The sequence below is a fragment of the Equus przewalskii genome, chromosome 17, assembly GCF_037783145.1.
Source record: "Equus przewalskii isolate Varuska chromosome 17, EquPr2, whole genome shotgun sequence".
Taxonomy (NCBI): domain Eukaryota; kingdom Metazoa; phylum Chordata; class Mammalia; order Perissodactyla; family Equidae; genus Equus; species Equus przewalskii.
In genome coordinates, this window is record NC_091847.1 from 79,708,423 (window position 1) to 79,721,157 (window position 12,735).

General features: G+C 41.7%; 1 protein-coding gene across 5 annotated transcripts in view; it reads left to right on the plus strand.

Moving 5' to 3' along the window:
- Positions 1–477: 477 nt before the first annotated feature.
- Positions 478–12,735, plus strand: part of ZDBF2 (zinc finger DBF-type containing 2) — a 30,821-nt gene continuing 18,563 nt past the window's right edge. Inside the window, exons 1-5 of one of the 5 annotated variants that reach the window (XM_070581769.1) lie at positions 478–611; positions 788–943; positions 1,590–1,756; positions 6,145–6,197; positions 8,429–8,533. In XM_070581769.1, the coding sequence (XP_070437870.1) occupies positions 8,474–8,533 (60 nt within the window). In that variant the 5' untranslated portion in view covers positions 478–611; positions 788–943; positions 1,590–1,756; positions 6,145–6,197; positions 8,429–8,473. Of the gene's footprint in view, positions 612–712; positions 944–1,589; positions 1,757–6,144; positions 6,198–8,428; positions 8,534–12,735 lie in introns of those variants that run through there. The other 4 variants (XM_070581772.1, XM_070581770.1, XM_070581771.1 and 1 more) reach the window with 4 other exon arrangements.

Genomic DNA, 12,735 nt, shown 5'->3' on the forward strand with positions numbered 1-12,735 from the left:
CACAAGCTCCTCAGAAAAGAGCAATGATAATCATAGCAACAGCTAAAGGGCAAAGGAGGCATTCTCACATTATTTTTGCACAAGACATAAGCTCTGAGATCGAGGCCTCTCCTTCTGAGGTATGATTACGCCCTTGTCACAGATCACAATGACACATGCAGTAGGGACTGATGTAGGCTCGCGTCCTCCATTACACCAAGCTGTTTGGCGTACCACTGCACTCCTAGTGGGAAGTAGTGAATATCATCGAAATGACAGCGGATTTTGGTTAATATTTGTAGCCTTTCTCGTGCAGCGCAGGTCTTTGAATAGCTAACCTCCTTGAGCCTCAGTTTTCTCGTTTGTCAAAGGGCGATAATAAGAGGACTCATCCTAGATCCTATAAAGGGAGCCCTGGGGAGGAAGGCAGGAGGACCTGCAGAAACTCTAGCCCCGGGCCTGGCCTACAGAGTGAGCGCTGGCGAGCAGCTCCCTGCGGGGCACACGACCCGGCTGCGCTCGGCAGTCCCAGCCTGCTCTGAATCCGCAAGCAGTTTCTGTGCGGGCCCCCAAATCCGGAACCTCGGGGTCTGTCCTAACTGCGCCGCGGCCCGGGCGCTCGGCCGGAGCAGGTCAGCTTCCCAGGCTCGGGAGCGGGGCCCTGCCCCCGAGGAAGCGCGCGCGGCGGGGTCCCGGGAGGGGGCCGGGCGGCGGGGGCAAGGGCTCCGGCGGCGGGGGCGGCGCGGGCCGGCTCCTGCGTCAGAGGGGCCCTGTTTTCGCACCTTCCCTGACGTCAAACCTCCATCAGGGCCGCCGCGCCACCTTCCCGGGCAGGTTTCCCGGGCCGAGTCGTGCCTCGGGCGGGTCCTGCGAAGGGCGCTCCGGCTCCGGTCGCTGTCGCCGGCGGCGGGCGCGCTCCGGGCGGGGGAATCCGAGTCGGAGGAAGCGTCCGGCTCCCGCGGAGGTGAGGGCGCGGCGCGGCGCGGGGCGGGCCGGAGGCGGGGTGCTGCCTGCGCCCCGCGCCCTCCTCCTCCTCCATCTTCCTTCTCCTCCATCTTCCTCCTCCTCCATCCTCCTCCTCCACCTCCCTCCTCTTCCTCCTTCTCCTCCATCCCCCTCTTCCTCCTCCTCCTCCATCTCCATCTTCCATCCCCCTCTTCCTCCTCCTTCTCCTCCATCCCCCTCTTCCTCCTCTTCCTCCTCCATCCCCCTCTTCCTCCTCCTCCTCTTCCTCCTCCATCCCCCTTTTCCTCCATCCCCCTCTTCCTCCTCCTCCTCCTCCATCCCCCTCCTCCTCCTCTGCGGGCGCCCGGCGGTCCTGGGCTCCGCGTCCGCGCTCCCTTCCGCCCTCCGCGCGGGGCGGGCGTCCCGGCTGGGGTCGGGGTGCGCGGAGGATGCCGGCGCTCAGGGCACTGGGTCGGGGTCTCGCGGGCCGGGACTTCGGGGCACCTGTGGGGCCGGGGCCACCTGTCCACACACCGCCTTCCCGGTGCCCGCGCCCTGCCGGCTGCCCCCACACCCGGGCCTTTACTGGCCCCTGGCGGTTAGAATTGATTTCGGAAATGTTGGATTTTTGCGTTAACCATCATGTTACTGTCGTCGTGCAACAGTTGTGTGAATCTGGTCACGTTGCGCCGTGGCTATGACGCGCTCCTAAGAGGACCCTTTCTTGTTCCAAACGTTATCCGACGCGGTGGTTCCGGCAGCGCGCGGGAGAAATGCAGAACGAGATCGTGCCTCTGAAGGAACTCCGGCGGGTTTTGCCCGCAGAATGGAAGTATGTTTAATTACTTTTTACATCAATTATATACTATCAGGAAAAAAGAAAAAAACAAAACACTGAAAATTCCATAGCCATCCTATCCTCAAGAGAGAGTCTCTATTAACAGTTTGGGGTACACAAACATATGTTTGTGTGTTACGTAAATGGGGTACGAATGTGATCTGCTTTTTAAAATTAATACATTGAGGGCTTTTCCCGTACAATTCATAAACATCTTCCCATTGCCTTCTCGACGTGCGGTGATTTGGACCCAAAGCGTGGAAGGCAAGAATTTTCTTCCTCTGCCTGCAATGGTCAACCTCAGTAAAGGAACTCCTCAAAGATCTGATAAAGCAGCGTGCAGTGGCCAAGACGTTGCATAGAAATAAGCTGAATTCAGGATAGCAAACATCTTCTATAGAATATTCTTTCCTCTGCTTAATAATTTGAGGCAGTTTTTTTCAAACTGCAGCTTTCAACCCGTTAGTGAATTGTGAAATTAGCGGGTCGTAACTGGCCTTTTAAAAAAATGAGGTAAGACAGCATAGAAAATACCAGAATGCATTACATGTAATGAGGGTATTGTTTTGTGAAACTTTGTGTGTGTGTGTGTGGGGGGGGTGGTTAGTGCATGTGCGCCTGCGTGTGTATGTGTGTGCGCACGCGCGAGTGTCTCCCGGGTCGTGATATAAAATGTATCACTTCCTGTGTGCCACACTAATTAAGTTTGAATGTCACCAATCCAAGGTGCCGTCAGCCCTCATCTCAGAATGGGAGCAGTGATGCAAATAAGCTAAACGTTAGTTTTACTCTTTTCTTTGGAATATATGACAGTGTTGACTGCAGCAAATTAAATTCCTAATTATTTGTTTTCACCTAATATTGACACGATCAATTAGTATTCCTGAAAATACAGAGAGGAAGTGTTTTATAGAAGTTAAGATGTTACGAACATAAACTGCTCAAATTGACCTAGGGTCGGGTCCTGGCTACACTGAGTATTGGTGTGTGGTTATGGAGCAAGATACTGCTTCTTTCTGAACCTCAGTTTCCTGATTTGTAAAGTGGGAGTTACCATAACACCAGCCTCATAGGGCTTTTTGATATTCAGATGAGATCGTGTATGTGAAACTGTTGGCACAGGGCTGGCCCAGCGTAAGTACTCACTAAAAGTTAGCTGTTATTATCTTACTAAGACTGAATAGATGTATCCAGGATAATGCTTGTCGCCACAGGTAAACCCACATAAGATGGATAATCTAAAAAGGTGGGAAGTTGAAAATTAGTTCATATTGTTGTGAAGAAAGGGACTGTGAATTCAGATGGACTTTTTATATCATTTGGCATTGTTTTGTGATTTATCCCCAATTGTTCTCCAATTGCTATACAGGTAGTTTAGATGACTTCTTCAGTCAACCAAACACGGTTCTGTTGTCTTGTCTTGTTTAATGTTAAGCTGTGTCTCTCTTGTCAGTCAACTGAAAAATGTTTCCCATAGGCATTCTGGACTCTGTTAGCTCTGATTCAACACCGCGGTCATCTTGAGAGACGGACACTACAGCTCTGAACTCGTTTCCACAGTGTGTTTATCTCGGTAGCAGGTCCAGATCTCAGGTGCGCAAGAAATAGTCCTAAACAAAGCGCAGCTGTGTTTCTGTTTTGAGACAGTTGTGCTGAAGTCATCTCAGGCGGTCAGAGAGCTCTCTTCACTGCCAGGAGTCCGTTTTAAATGTTACGTAAACCAAGGAAATAAGAGTGTAAGCACTGCCATTTTTTTATAGTATTTTTATGAAAAATAAATGGAATGCTTCAGACTCACAAAAAGGCTGTTGCAGAAGTGCCGAGTTGGACGCCACGCCTGTAAAAGGCTGAGGAGATTACACCTTCATCTTAGTACTGCTCCCAGTTTTGAAAATGTCTTTAGGTTCTTATTCTGTTTTACAGGAACCAAAATGGAAACTTGCTGAGGGTAAATTATGATGTGGCTTATGAAAATATCAAAAAAAATATGACTTGGAACTAGCTGTCCTATCCCCCAAAACCCCTCGATGAAACAAAAAAGCCTAACTTGACCTTAAATGAAGCATATATATATTTATATTTTTTAAGTTAGAGAAAATATTAGGGTTTTGCGTGCATGTATTCTTTTTTTTTTTTGAAAGATTTTATTTTCTTCCTTTTTCTCCCCAAAGCCCCCCGGTACATAGTTGTATATTCTTAGTTGTGGGTCCTTCTAGTTGTGGCATGTGGGACGCTGCCTCAGCGTGGCTCGGTGAGTGGTGCCATGTCCCTGCCCAGGATTCGAACCGACGAAACACTGGGCCGCCTGCAGCAGAGCAAGCAAACTTAACCACTTGGCCACGGTGCCGGCCCCGCATGTATGTATTCTTAAAATCATCTTATTGACTAATTTTTAAAAAGTTAACTCATGGGGCCGGCCCGGTGGTGCAGCGGTTAAGCGCGCGCGTTCTGCTTCTCAGTGGCCCGGGGTTTGCTGGTTCGGATCCCGGTTGCGGACATGGCAGTGCTTGGCAAGCCATGCTGTGGTAGGCGTCCCACGTATAAAGTAGAGGAAGATGGGCATGGATGTTAGCTCAGGGCCCAGTCTTCCTCAGCAAAAAGAGGAGGATTTGGGAGTAGTTAGCTCAGGGCTAATCTTCCTCAAAAAAAAAAAAGTTAACTCACCAACTACTGCGTCTTAATCTTGTCAGATAAGAGGGCTTTTATGTTACACTGATAAGATGAAATACGATGCAGTCATTCAACATTCTGTTTTGGAATTATAATATATCATATAGAGGTGTTCATCATTTATGGTTAAATGAGAGAGGAGGCTATAGAATAGAATGTATAGAATCATTCCATTTTTGTAAAAACATATTTAGAACAATGAAGAATGTATGAGAAATGTTAACGATGGGTAGAGGGATTATGGCTGATTTTTATGCTGTTTACTTCTCTATTTTTCTAATTGTACTATAATAAGTATGTTTTGCTTTCATAATAAAAATTAATAAAAGTCACTTTTTAAAGAAAAAATTAGTGTGTTTTCCTGATTTATAAGCATAAAGGAGACTAAGACTTTGCTCTGAGGGATACTGACTCTGAACTTGGGGATTTTGGGTGTTAGCTAATTCCTCAGTACCCTAGGAAGTGATGCTGAATGCTAAGTTATATTTCTTGCCCTGTGAAAAGTGAAAAGCATCATTAAGTAGGAAAGAGCCATTGTTACAGAATTTTCTTAAAGCACTCTGAGTGTAATGCTTTCCAAAAAATTTCCACACATCCTAAAGATGTGGTCTCAATTCTTTAGTCTGCTTTTAAATCCTGTCGTGTTGAAACGCAGTCTACTTTTCTTGCTTTGTTGCCCCTTCAGTTCTTAGACGAGACCGTAGCTCTGGCTGGACCTGTCGTCCTGCTGTCTCCACTGTACCGTGTGCTTTCTTGCTCTTGTACTTTTGCTTTTTTGTTACTCGGAATATCTTTTCCTGACCTTTGTGTAAGCAAATCCTACCCATTTCCCAATGTCCAGTTAAGAAACCGTATCACTGAAACATGTCTGCTCTCTCCAGCTGAAACCGAATTTTGTGACTAAAGCCATTGGCCCTTATTATCTATGCGTAGGCATTTCTCCATTAACACCTAGTATTTTTGCATTAGTTTCCCAATTCCATTTTAAATTCTTGAGAGCAGGAAAGCTTGTCTTATATTTCTCTCTATCCCTCAGAGCTTCCAGCATGGAACACTGTACGGGGTAGGTGCTAAATATCTATCCCTTGATTATACGGTGGTGCCCCCGGCTCTTTTGCGTTCAAGGATTGGAATTTTTGGCCAACCAGTGGTCCTGGATAGGGGTCAACACTTTGCCAACAACAATGGGGAGGATAAAAAATTGACAATTTGGCTTAATTGTCAATTGACATAGATAGATGATAAAGAATTGACAGTATTTTTCTTATTAAAACTAATATGGGAGCTAAGAGTTACATGGTTAGTCCAGGACCCAAATTGAATTTCACATGAATATTCCTTTGAAAAGTTTCTCATGAAGCTCATTGTGGCTTTGACAGCATCTCTGTTCTTAACCTCACCAGAGGCACGGTAGTGCCTTACATTCTTCTATAGCTGCTGTTCCCGGAACCCATCGACCTGGAGTATTTGACCGTGGGTTATACGGCCATCAGAGTTACTCTGTTCCAGAACGTCTTAGGAGGTCGTGTAGGGTTCAGAGTCATAATATGTAAAGTGCTGCTTGTTTAAAAGTTAATATTTTTTCTCCTATTATTGGAAGCATAATTGTGTCACTTTTCACACTTAAGTGTGACTTGAGGGTACCTATTTGGCCAATGGTAAACACTTATGGGTCTTATCTTTTTTAAAAATTGTTTTATTTTAATTTACAGATATTTGCTGGGACTAATGTAGCTGATGAAATATCTCCTCTTTTCTGCTCAAGGTAAATGATTTATTACTTTATAAAAATATCAGGTACCAGTAGAATTCAGAGTTTGTATAAAAAGACCCGTTCAGCCATGCAGAGTAATGTAATCCCAGACCACAAAGAAATGATCCCTTTAATAAGTAAGAATTTTATTAGCACATAAAAAATGGTGACATATTATTGGTTCAACCTATTTCAGAATCACCTTGGAGCATTTTAAATGTGTACAATATGCATGTGCCTGGCTCCCCTCCAGGGGGCTTTGATTCAGTGAGTTTTCAGGGGGGTCCTAGCATGTGGCTTTTACACAATGCCAACAGGTGCTTCTGGTTCATTGTAGCTGTGTCATTGTGGTGTGTATATGACACTAGAGACGATGGCAATGGCAAGAAATAATGCCATGGGAGTTAAAGGCCTTAAGAGTTAAAGATAAAAAAAAATTTAAAGTCTTTAAATTTTGTGGATATTTGATGTTAGACTCATACTTTTATTTTGCCTTTCTTTTTTTTTTTTAAAGATTTTTTTATTTTTTCCTTTTTCTCCCCAAAGCCCCCCGGTACATAGTTGTATATTCTTCGTTGTGGGTCCTTCTAGTTGTGGCATGTGGGACGCTGCCTCAGCGTGGTTTGATGAGCAGTGCCATGTCCGCGCCCAGGATTCGAACCAACGAAACACTGGGCTGCCTGCAGCCGAGCGCGCGAACCTAACCACTAGGCCACGGGGCCAGCTCCCTATTTCGCCTTTCATTTAATGAATGTTTTAATTATATTTTAAGTAAAGCACTAAAAAGTTTGTTATTTTACTATTTTCAGAGTTTAGGTTTAAACTCTAGAGTTCCCTTGGCCTGAAAATTACCATATCTATAAATGCAACTTAAAGCTTTGTTTCATTTTGTTGCTTCGGGTTAATAAATGAGTAAATTAATGGAAGAAAGACCAAATTTTAAGTAAGTAGTCTCTTATATATTCTTTATTTGAGAGGCTGGTTTAATTATTTTCCCGTACGTGTGAGAAGACAAGAAATCAAAGTTTCTCATAACAAACAGTAATAGATAAGTAAATGTTATGGGAGCATTTTGATAAGATGAAGCTTTTCTGTTCTCATCTTGTTGGCTTTAAGGCTGTGGTTTCATTTTTTAAATATTGATTTTAATGAACAAACTTTTTCTGTTGCAGGATAATCTTCTTATCAGAAATACTCATAATATTATAGGATCCTTCTGTTATCCATTTCCCAACAGACAAGAATGTTTAAGATAATTAGAATTAAAAATTTGATGAACTTATTTCTCACAATTCTGTTTTCACTCTAACAAAACACAGCAAAAAAACTGCATTGTATTTGTTACTTAAAATAGTCATAAACTATGTACACTTTGTGTCAGTGAATAAATTGGCAGTGTATCAAAATTACTTTGAGAATTAAAAAAATTGTGAATTCTAGGCTCTATCTCAGGTCTACTAAGTCAGAATTGAGGGCGACAACTTTGCTACTCGGCCTGGTTTGGGAACCACTGCAGTATGTAATGTTGAAGGATTCTAGTGTTTTGGGGGGTGGGTAGAAACTTGAAAACGGTTCTTTATTCATAGAGAAATCTCGTTGCACCAGTTGGAAAAAATTCCTCTTAGTTATTTGGTTTATGTAACTGTTGGAAGAGAAATGTCTTGTATTTTAGAGGCTAAATTAGTTATCATTTTTATTTTTAGCAACTTGGTTGGGTAAATTATTTTAAAAGCTGCCTCTTGTGGACTAAGCAGAAAATGCATGCAGTGCATCTACTCTTGTGACAGAGTTAGACGTTGTATATGACACCGAGAGTTCAAGTAGCCTGGGGTTTGTATAGAAACATAATGGGAAAATGAGTGAGCCTCGTTAGAGTATAGAAAATATACTCTAGTAACAACTTAGAAATAGTAATTTGTCTTTACAAATTGAGTACTGTATTCGTCAATACTGAATCAATTCCTAATAATTCTAACAAGTTATCAGAAAGTTGATAAAAAATTTAGTCATCTGGGCCTCAGTTTTGGAAACAAACTGCTTTTTTAGGAGACGTGTAGCTCTCATGTCTACTCCAGCTCACTGGTTGATTCAGTAGTTCATGGCAGCCTTGTCTATTTTCATAATTATTAGAAATAAGAGTGGGTGGGACTTGAGAATGAATTTCTGTTCTCTGATATTATCATGGCTGTTTTCCTCATGGAAGTAAAGAATTGTTGTGATCTTGACATTTCTCTTTTTTTCAGTCTGAGCGTTCAAGGACAGTAGCTGTCTGGCTTTGGTTATTCAAGATGCAGAACAGACGAGCATATTGCAGCTATTGCTGTGCGCACTATGATAACCTGGAGCAGGTAGGAAGATCCTATTCACGTGGTTATATCTCAGGAGACTTACTTGTAACTTTCTCTTCTTTTACATTTTATTAAATTCATTTATTCATTCATCGAACAGATCATTCTGAGAGTCCACTAGTGCACAGACACTCTAGGTTCTGGGGATGTGACCATGAACAAATCAAGGTCCCTTTATTCGTGAAGGTCACGTTATAGTGCAGTGAGACGGAAAAGATATAGTTGTGTACATTAGTGCATAATATGTTAGATTGTAATACATGTCATGAGGAAAATGAAATCCGAAAGGCAGTGTAGTTTTAGGTAGGATGGCCAGGTTGGGTTAAGGAAGAGACGTTTGAGTTGAGATTTGAGTGAAGTGTGGGAGCCAGGCTTCCTTATCTCTGGGGAAGAATTTCTAGGTGGAGGGAAGAGAGAGCAAGGACAGAGAGCCCAAGGCGGAAGGGTGATTGGCATGCTCAGCAAAAACCAGGAGGCCAATGTGGTTACAGTGGAGGTAGGCTGGGGGGTGGGTGGTAAGTGGTAGGTGAAGAATTCAGAGAATTAGATTCTGTAAGACAATGTAGGATGAGGTAAGGACTTTGATTTTTTTTTTTTTTTTTTTGAGAAAGATCAGCCGTGAGCTAACATCTGCTGCCAATCCTCCTCTTTTTGCTGAGGAAGACTGGCCCTGAGCTAACATCCATGCCCATCTTCCTCTATTTTATATGTGGTATGCCTACCACAGCATGGTGTGCCAAGTGGTGCCATGTCCGCACCCAGGATCTGAACTGACGAACTCCAGGCCGCTGAAGCAGAATGTGCACACTTAACCGCTATGCCACCTGGCCGGCCCCAGGACTTTGACTTTTATGCTTTGATGCACAGAAGTTTTAAATTTTGCTTGAGTTGATAACTTTTTTTTTCCCTTTTGTTGCTTGTGATTTTGGTGTCGTAAAGATTGGCTAATCCAAGGTCATGAAGACATATGCCTGTGTTTTCTGCTAAGAGTTTTACAGTTTTAGCTCTTACATTTATCTTTGATTCTCTTTGAGTTAATTTTTGTATGTGATGTGATTTAGTTATCTCCTAAAGCACTATCTCCAAATACAACCACCTTGGCGGTTAGAACTTCAATCTAGGAATCTGGGGGGAACCCAATCCAGTCTATAGCAATTACATTATTGAGTTTTGATGGTAAACCAATTTTGCATTTCTGGGATAAATTCCACTTGGTCATGGTGTATAGTCCTTTTGTATGCTGCTGGATTTAGTTTGCTAATATTTTGTGGAGGATTTTTGCATCTATATTCATAAACAATATTGCCTGTAGCTTTCTTTTCTTGTGATGTGTCTGGTTTTGGTGTCAGGGTACCCCTGGCTTCACAGAATGAATTGAATAGTATTTGTTTCTCTTCTCTCTCTTTGTTTTTTTAAAGATTGGCACCTGAGCTAACAACTATTGCCAATCTTTTTTTTTTCTGCTTTATCTCCCCAAATCCCCCCTCTACATAGGTGTATATCTTAGTTGCAGGTCCTTCTAGTTGTGGCATGTGGGACGCCGCCTCAATGAGGCCTGACGAGCGGTGCCATGTCCGCGCCCGGGATCCGAACTGGCAAAACCCTGGGCCACCACAGCGGAGCGTGTGAACGTAACCACTTGGCCACGGGGCCGGGCCCTCCTTTCTCTTCTTTTTGTTGGAAGAGCTTGTGGTGCATTGTGTGTGGAGATTTTGAAATAACTGTTCAGGGTTATAGTAGCTGCAGTTTTCTGACCAGGATTGTTAACTGAGAAGAGTCCCAAGTTTGTCCTCAGGGTCTCAGCTGTGCAATTGTCGTAGATGAAGTAGTAATATGGGAAGTTCTGGTTCTGCTGGTGCTGAATTGTCTCATCTCAGATGAGATGTAAAACAAGTTTATAATATGCAAAATTCTGCTCTTCAGTGGCATTTGTTTTGTTTAATTATCTAATAGTAATGACTTCAATTCATACCAAGGAAAAGGTTTTATTGTGATTTCCACACCTCTGCCTTTTAATTAATTAATTTATTTTTGAAGATTGACACCTGAGCTATCTTCTGTTGCCAATCTTTTTTTTTTTTCTTCTTCTTCTCCCCAAAGCCACCCAGTCCATAGTTGTATATTCTAGTCGTAGGTCCCTGTGGCTCTGCTATGTGTGACGCCACCTCAGCATGGCCTGATGAACGGTGCCATGTCCACGCCCAGGATCTGAACCAGCAAAACCCTGGGCCGCCGAAGAAGAGCGTACAAACTTAATCACTCAGCCATGGGGCCGGCTCCACCTCTGCCTTTTTAGAAAGAAATATTTTTTAATGCTGATTATAAACATGAAGAGGCAGATAATAAAACTCAAAGCTCTCTTTATAATTTCTCTCATGATTGCTAAATTATATCGTCACTTGACTGGAACATTATTTGTTGAATGTTTGATAATAATAAAACGTTAATTCTTTGTAAGTTCTTTTCAATAAGCATTCAGTATAATTTTTTTTTTTTTAAATATAAGGCTTCAGTGCATAGTTGTGTATCCTAGTTGTTAGTTTTTGGTCCTCTATGTGAGCTGCCATCAGAGTATGACAGCTGGCAGATGGATGGTGTGGTTCCCCCACTGGGAAACAAGCCCAGGCCACGGCAGTGAGAATGCCAAATGGTAACTGCTAGAACACCAGGGCTGGCTCAGTATAATTTTTTTTTTCTTAAGCTTTAAAATAATAATTTGTAGACATCTGGATACTCCTGCACTAAATTGACATTTAAAAAGACTTTGTTAGTGACAGCCAAGGTAATTTGGACTAACTATAAAAGCTTAAAAAACAATGTTTCAAGTTTTTGGAGAGGTGTTGAGGTAGTGAAGAAATGTGGGTCCCTGGTCTAGCTGAATATTCAACAGGAACAACAGAAGCCAAAAGAAAGAAAACAACTACCAACTGAGAATTCTATATTCAATAAGTATATACTTTGAGAAAGAAGGTGAAATAAAAATATTTCAGAAAACAAAAATTAAGGGAATTTGTCATCAGCAGACCCTTATTAAAGGAAATATTAAAAGGAATTCTTCAAGTAGAAGGAAAGTGATTCCAGGTGGAAGCTCAGAGAGAGATGAGAAGGAATGAAGAGCAATAGGCAGGTAAATAAGTAGGCGTTCCAGATAAATAAGGCCGTGTGGGGCTCACAGCAATGGCATGTAAGTTGGAAGAGGAGTAATTTGAATTCATGCCTAAGGACCTTGCATTGTTTAAGAAGAGAACAAAAGTAACAAGTAAATTTAGACTTGGATAGGTCAGGGTTGCTTGTTATAACCTGTCACCACTACTAGACTAGGAAAAGAATGTTTAACTAACTACCAAGTTAACAAAGAGGGAAAAATTGGAATAATAAAATACAATCCACAAGAGGGCTAGAAAGAAGAGAAATAAGGACATTGTTTAGGCAAGAATACTACAAACAGATTTAAAAATAAAAGCAAAGATTAAATCCAAATTATCAGTAATATATTAAGTGAAAGTAGACTTGATGTTTGAATTAAACCATGAACAACATTTTGTCAGTGGTCCTAGCCAAGAAAATAAGGAAAGAAAAAAAAATGAAAATGATAAAGATTAGATAAGAAGAATTAAAACTTCTTTTTTATTTGTATAAACTGTGATTGTGGATGTAGTTTCTCGAGATATTTTTAGGATTTTCTATTAGAATTGATAAGTGAGTTTAAAAAGCTTGTTGGGCTGACATAAAAAGAAATTTTATTTTTGTATACAAACACTACATAGAAAACGAGATTTTAAAAAGATATTTACAACAGCATCAAAGAACATCAACTCCTAAGGTATAAATATAATGAAATATGTGTAGGATCTTTATACAGAAAACTATAAATATTGAGAGAAATGTAAGAAAAATTAAATAATTCATGTGATATACCATGTTCATGGATAGGAAAAAAAAAATCAATATTGTAGACATGTCAGTTCTGCCCAAACTAATATATTGATTCAATGAAATTCCAATCAAAATTCTAGCAAAGTTTTTTTTTAAATAAAAATTAAGCCAAGTCTAAAAATATATATAGTCATGCAAAAAGCTAAGAACCAGGATAATCTTAAAGAAGAGCAAAGTCAGAGGACCTTCTGTACGAGATATCAAAACTTATTATTAGACTACAATCATTAAGACATTGGTGCAAAGTTAGAAAGATCATGGAAATA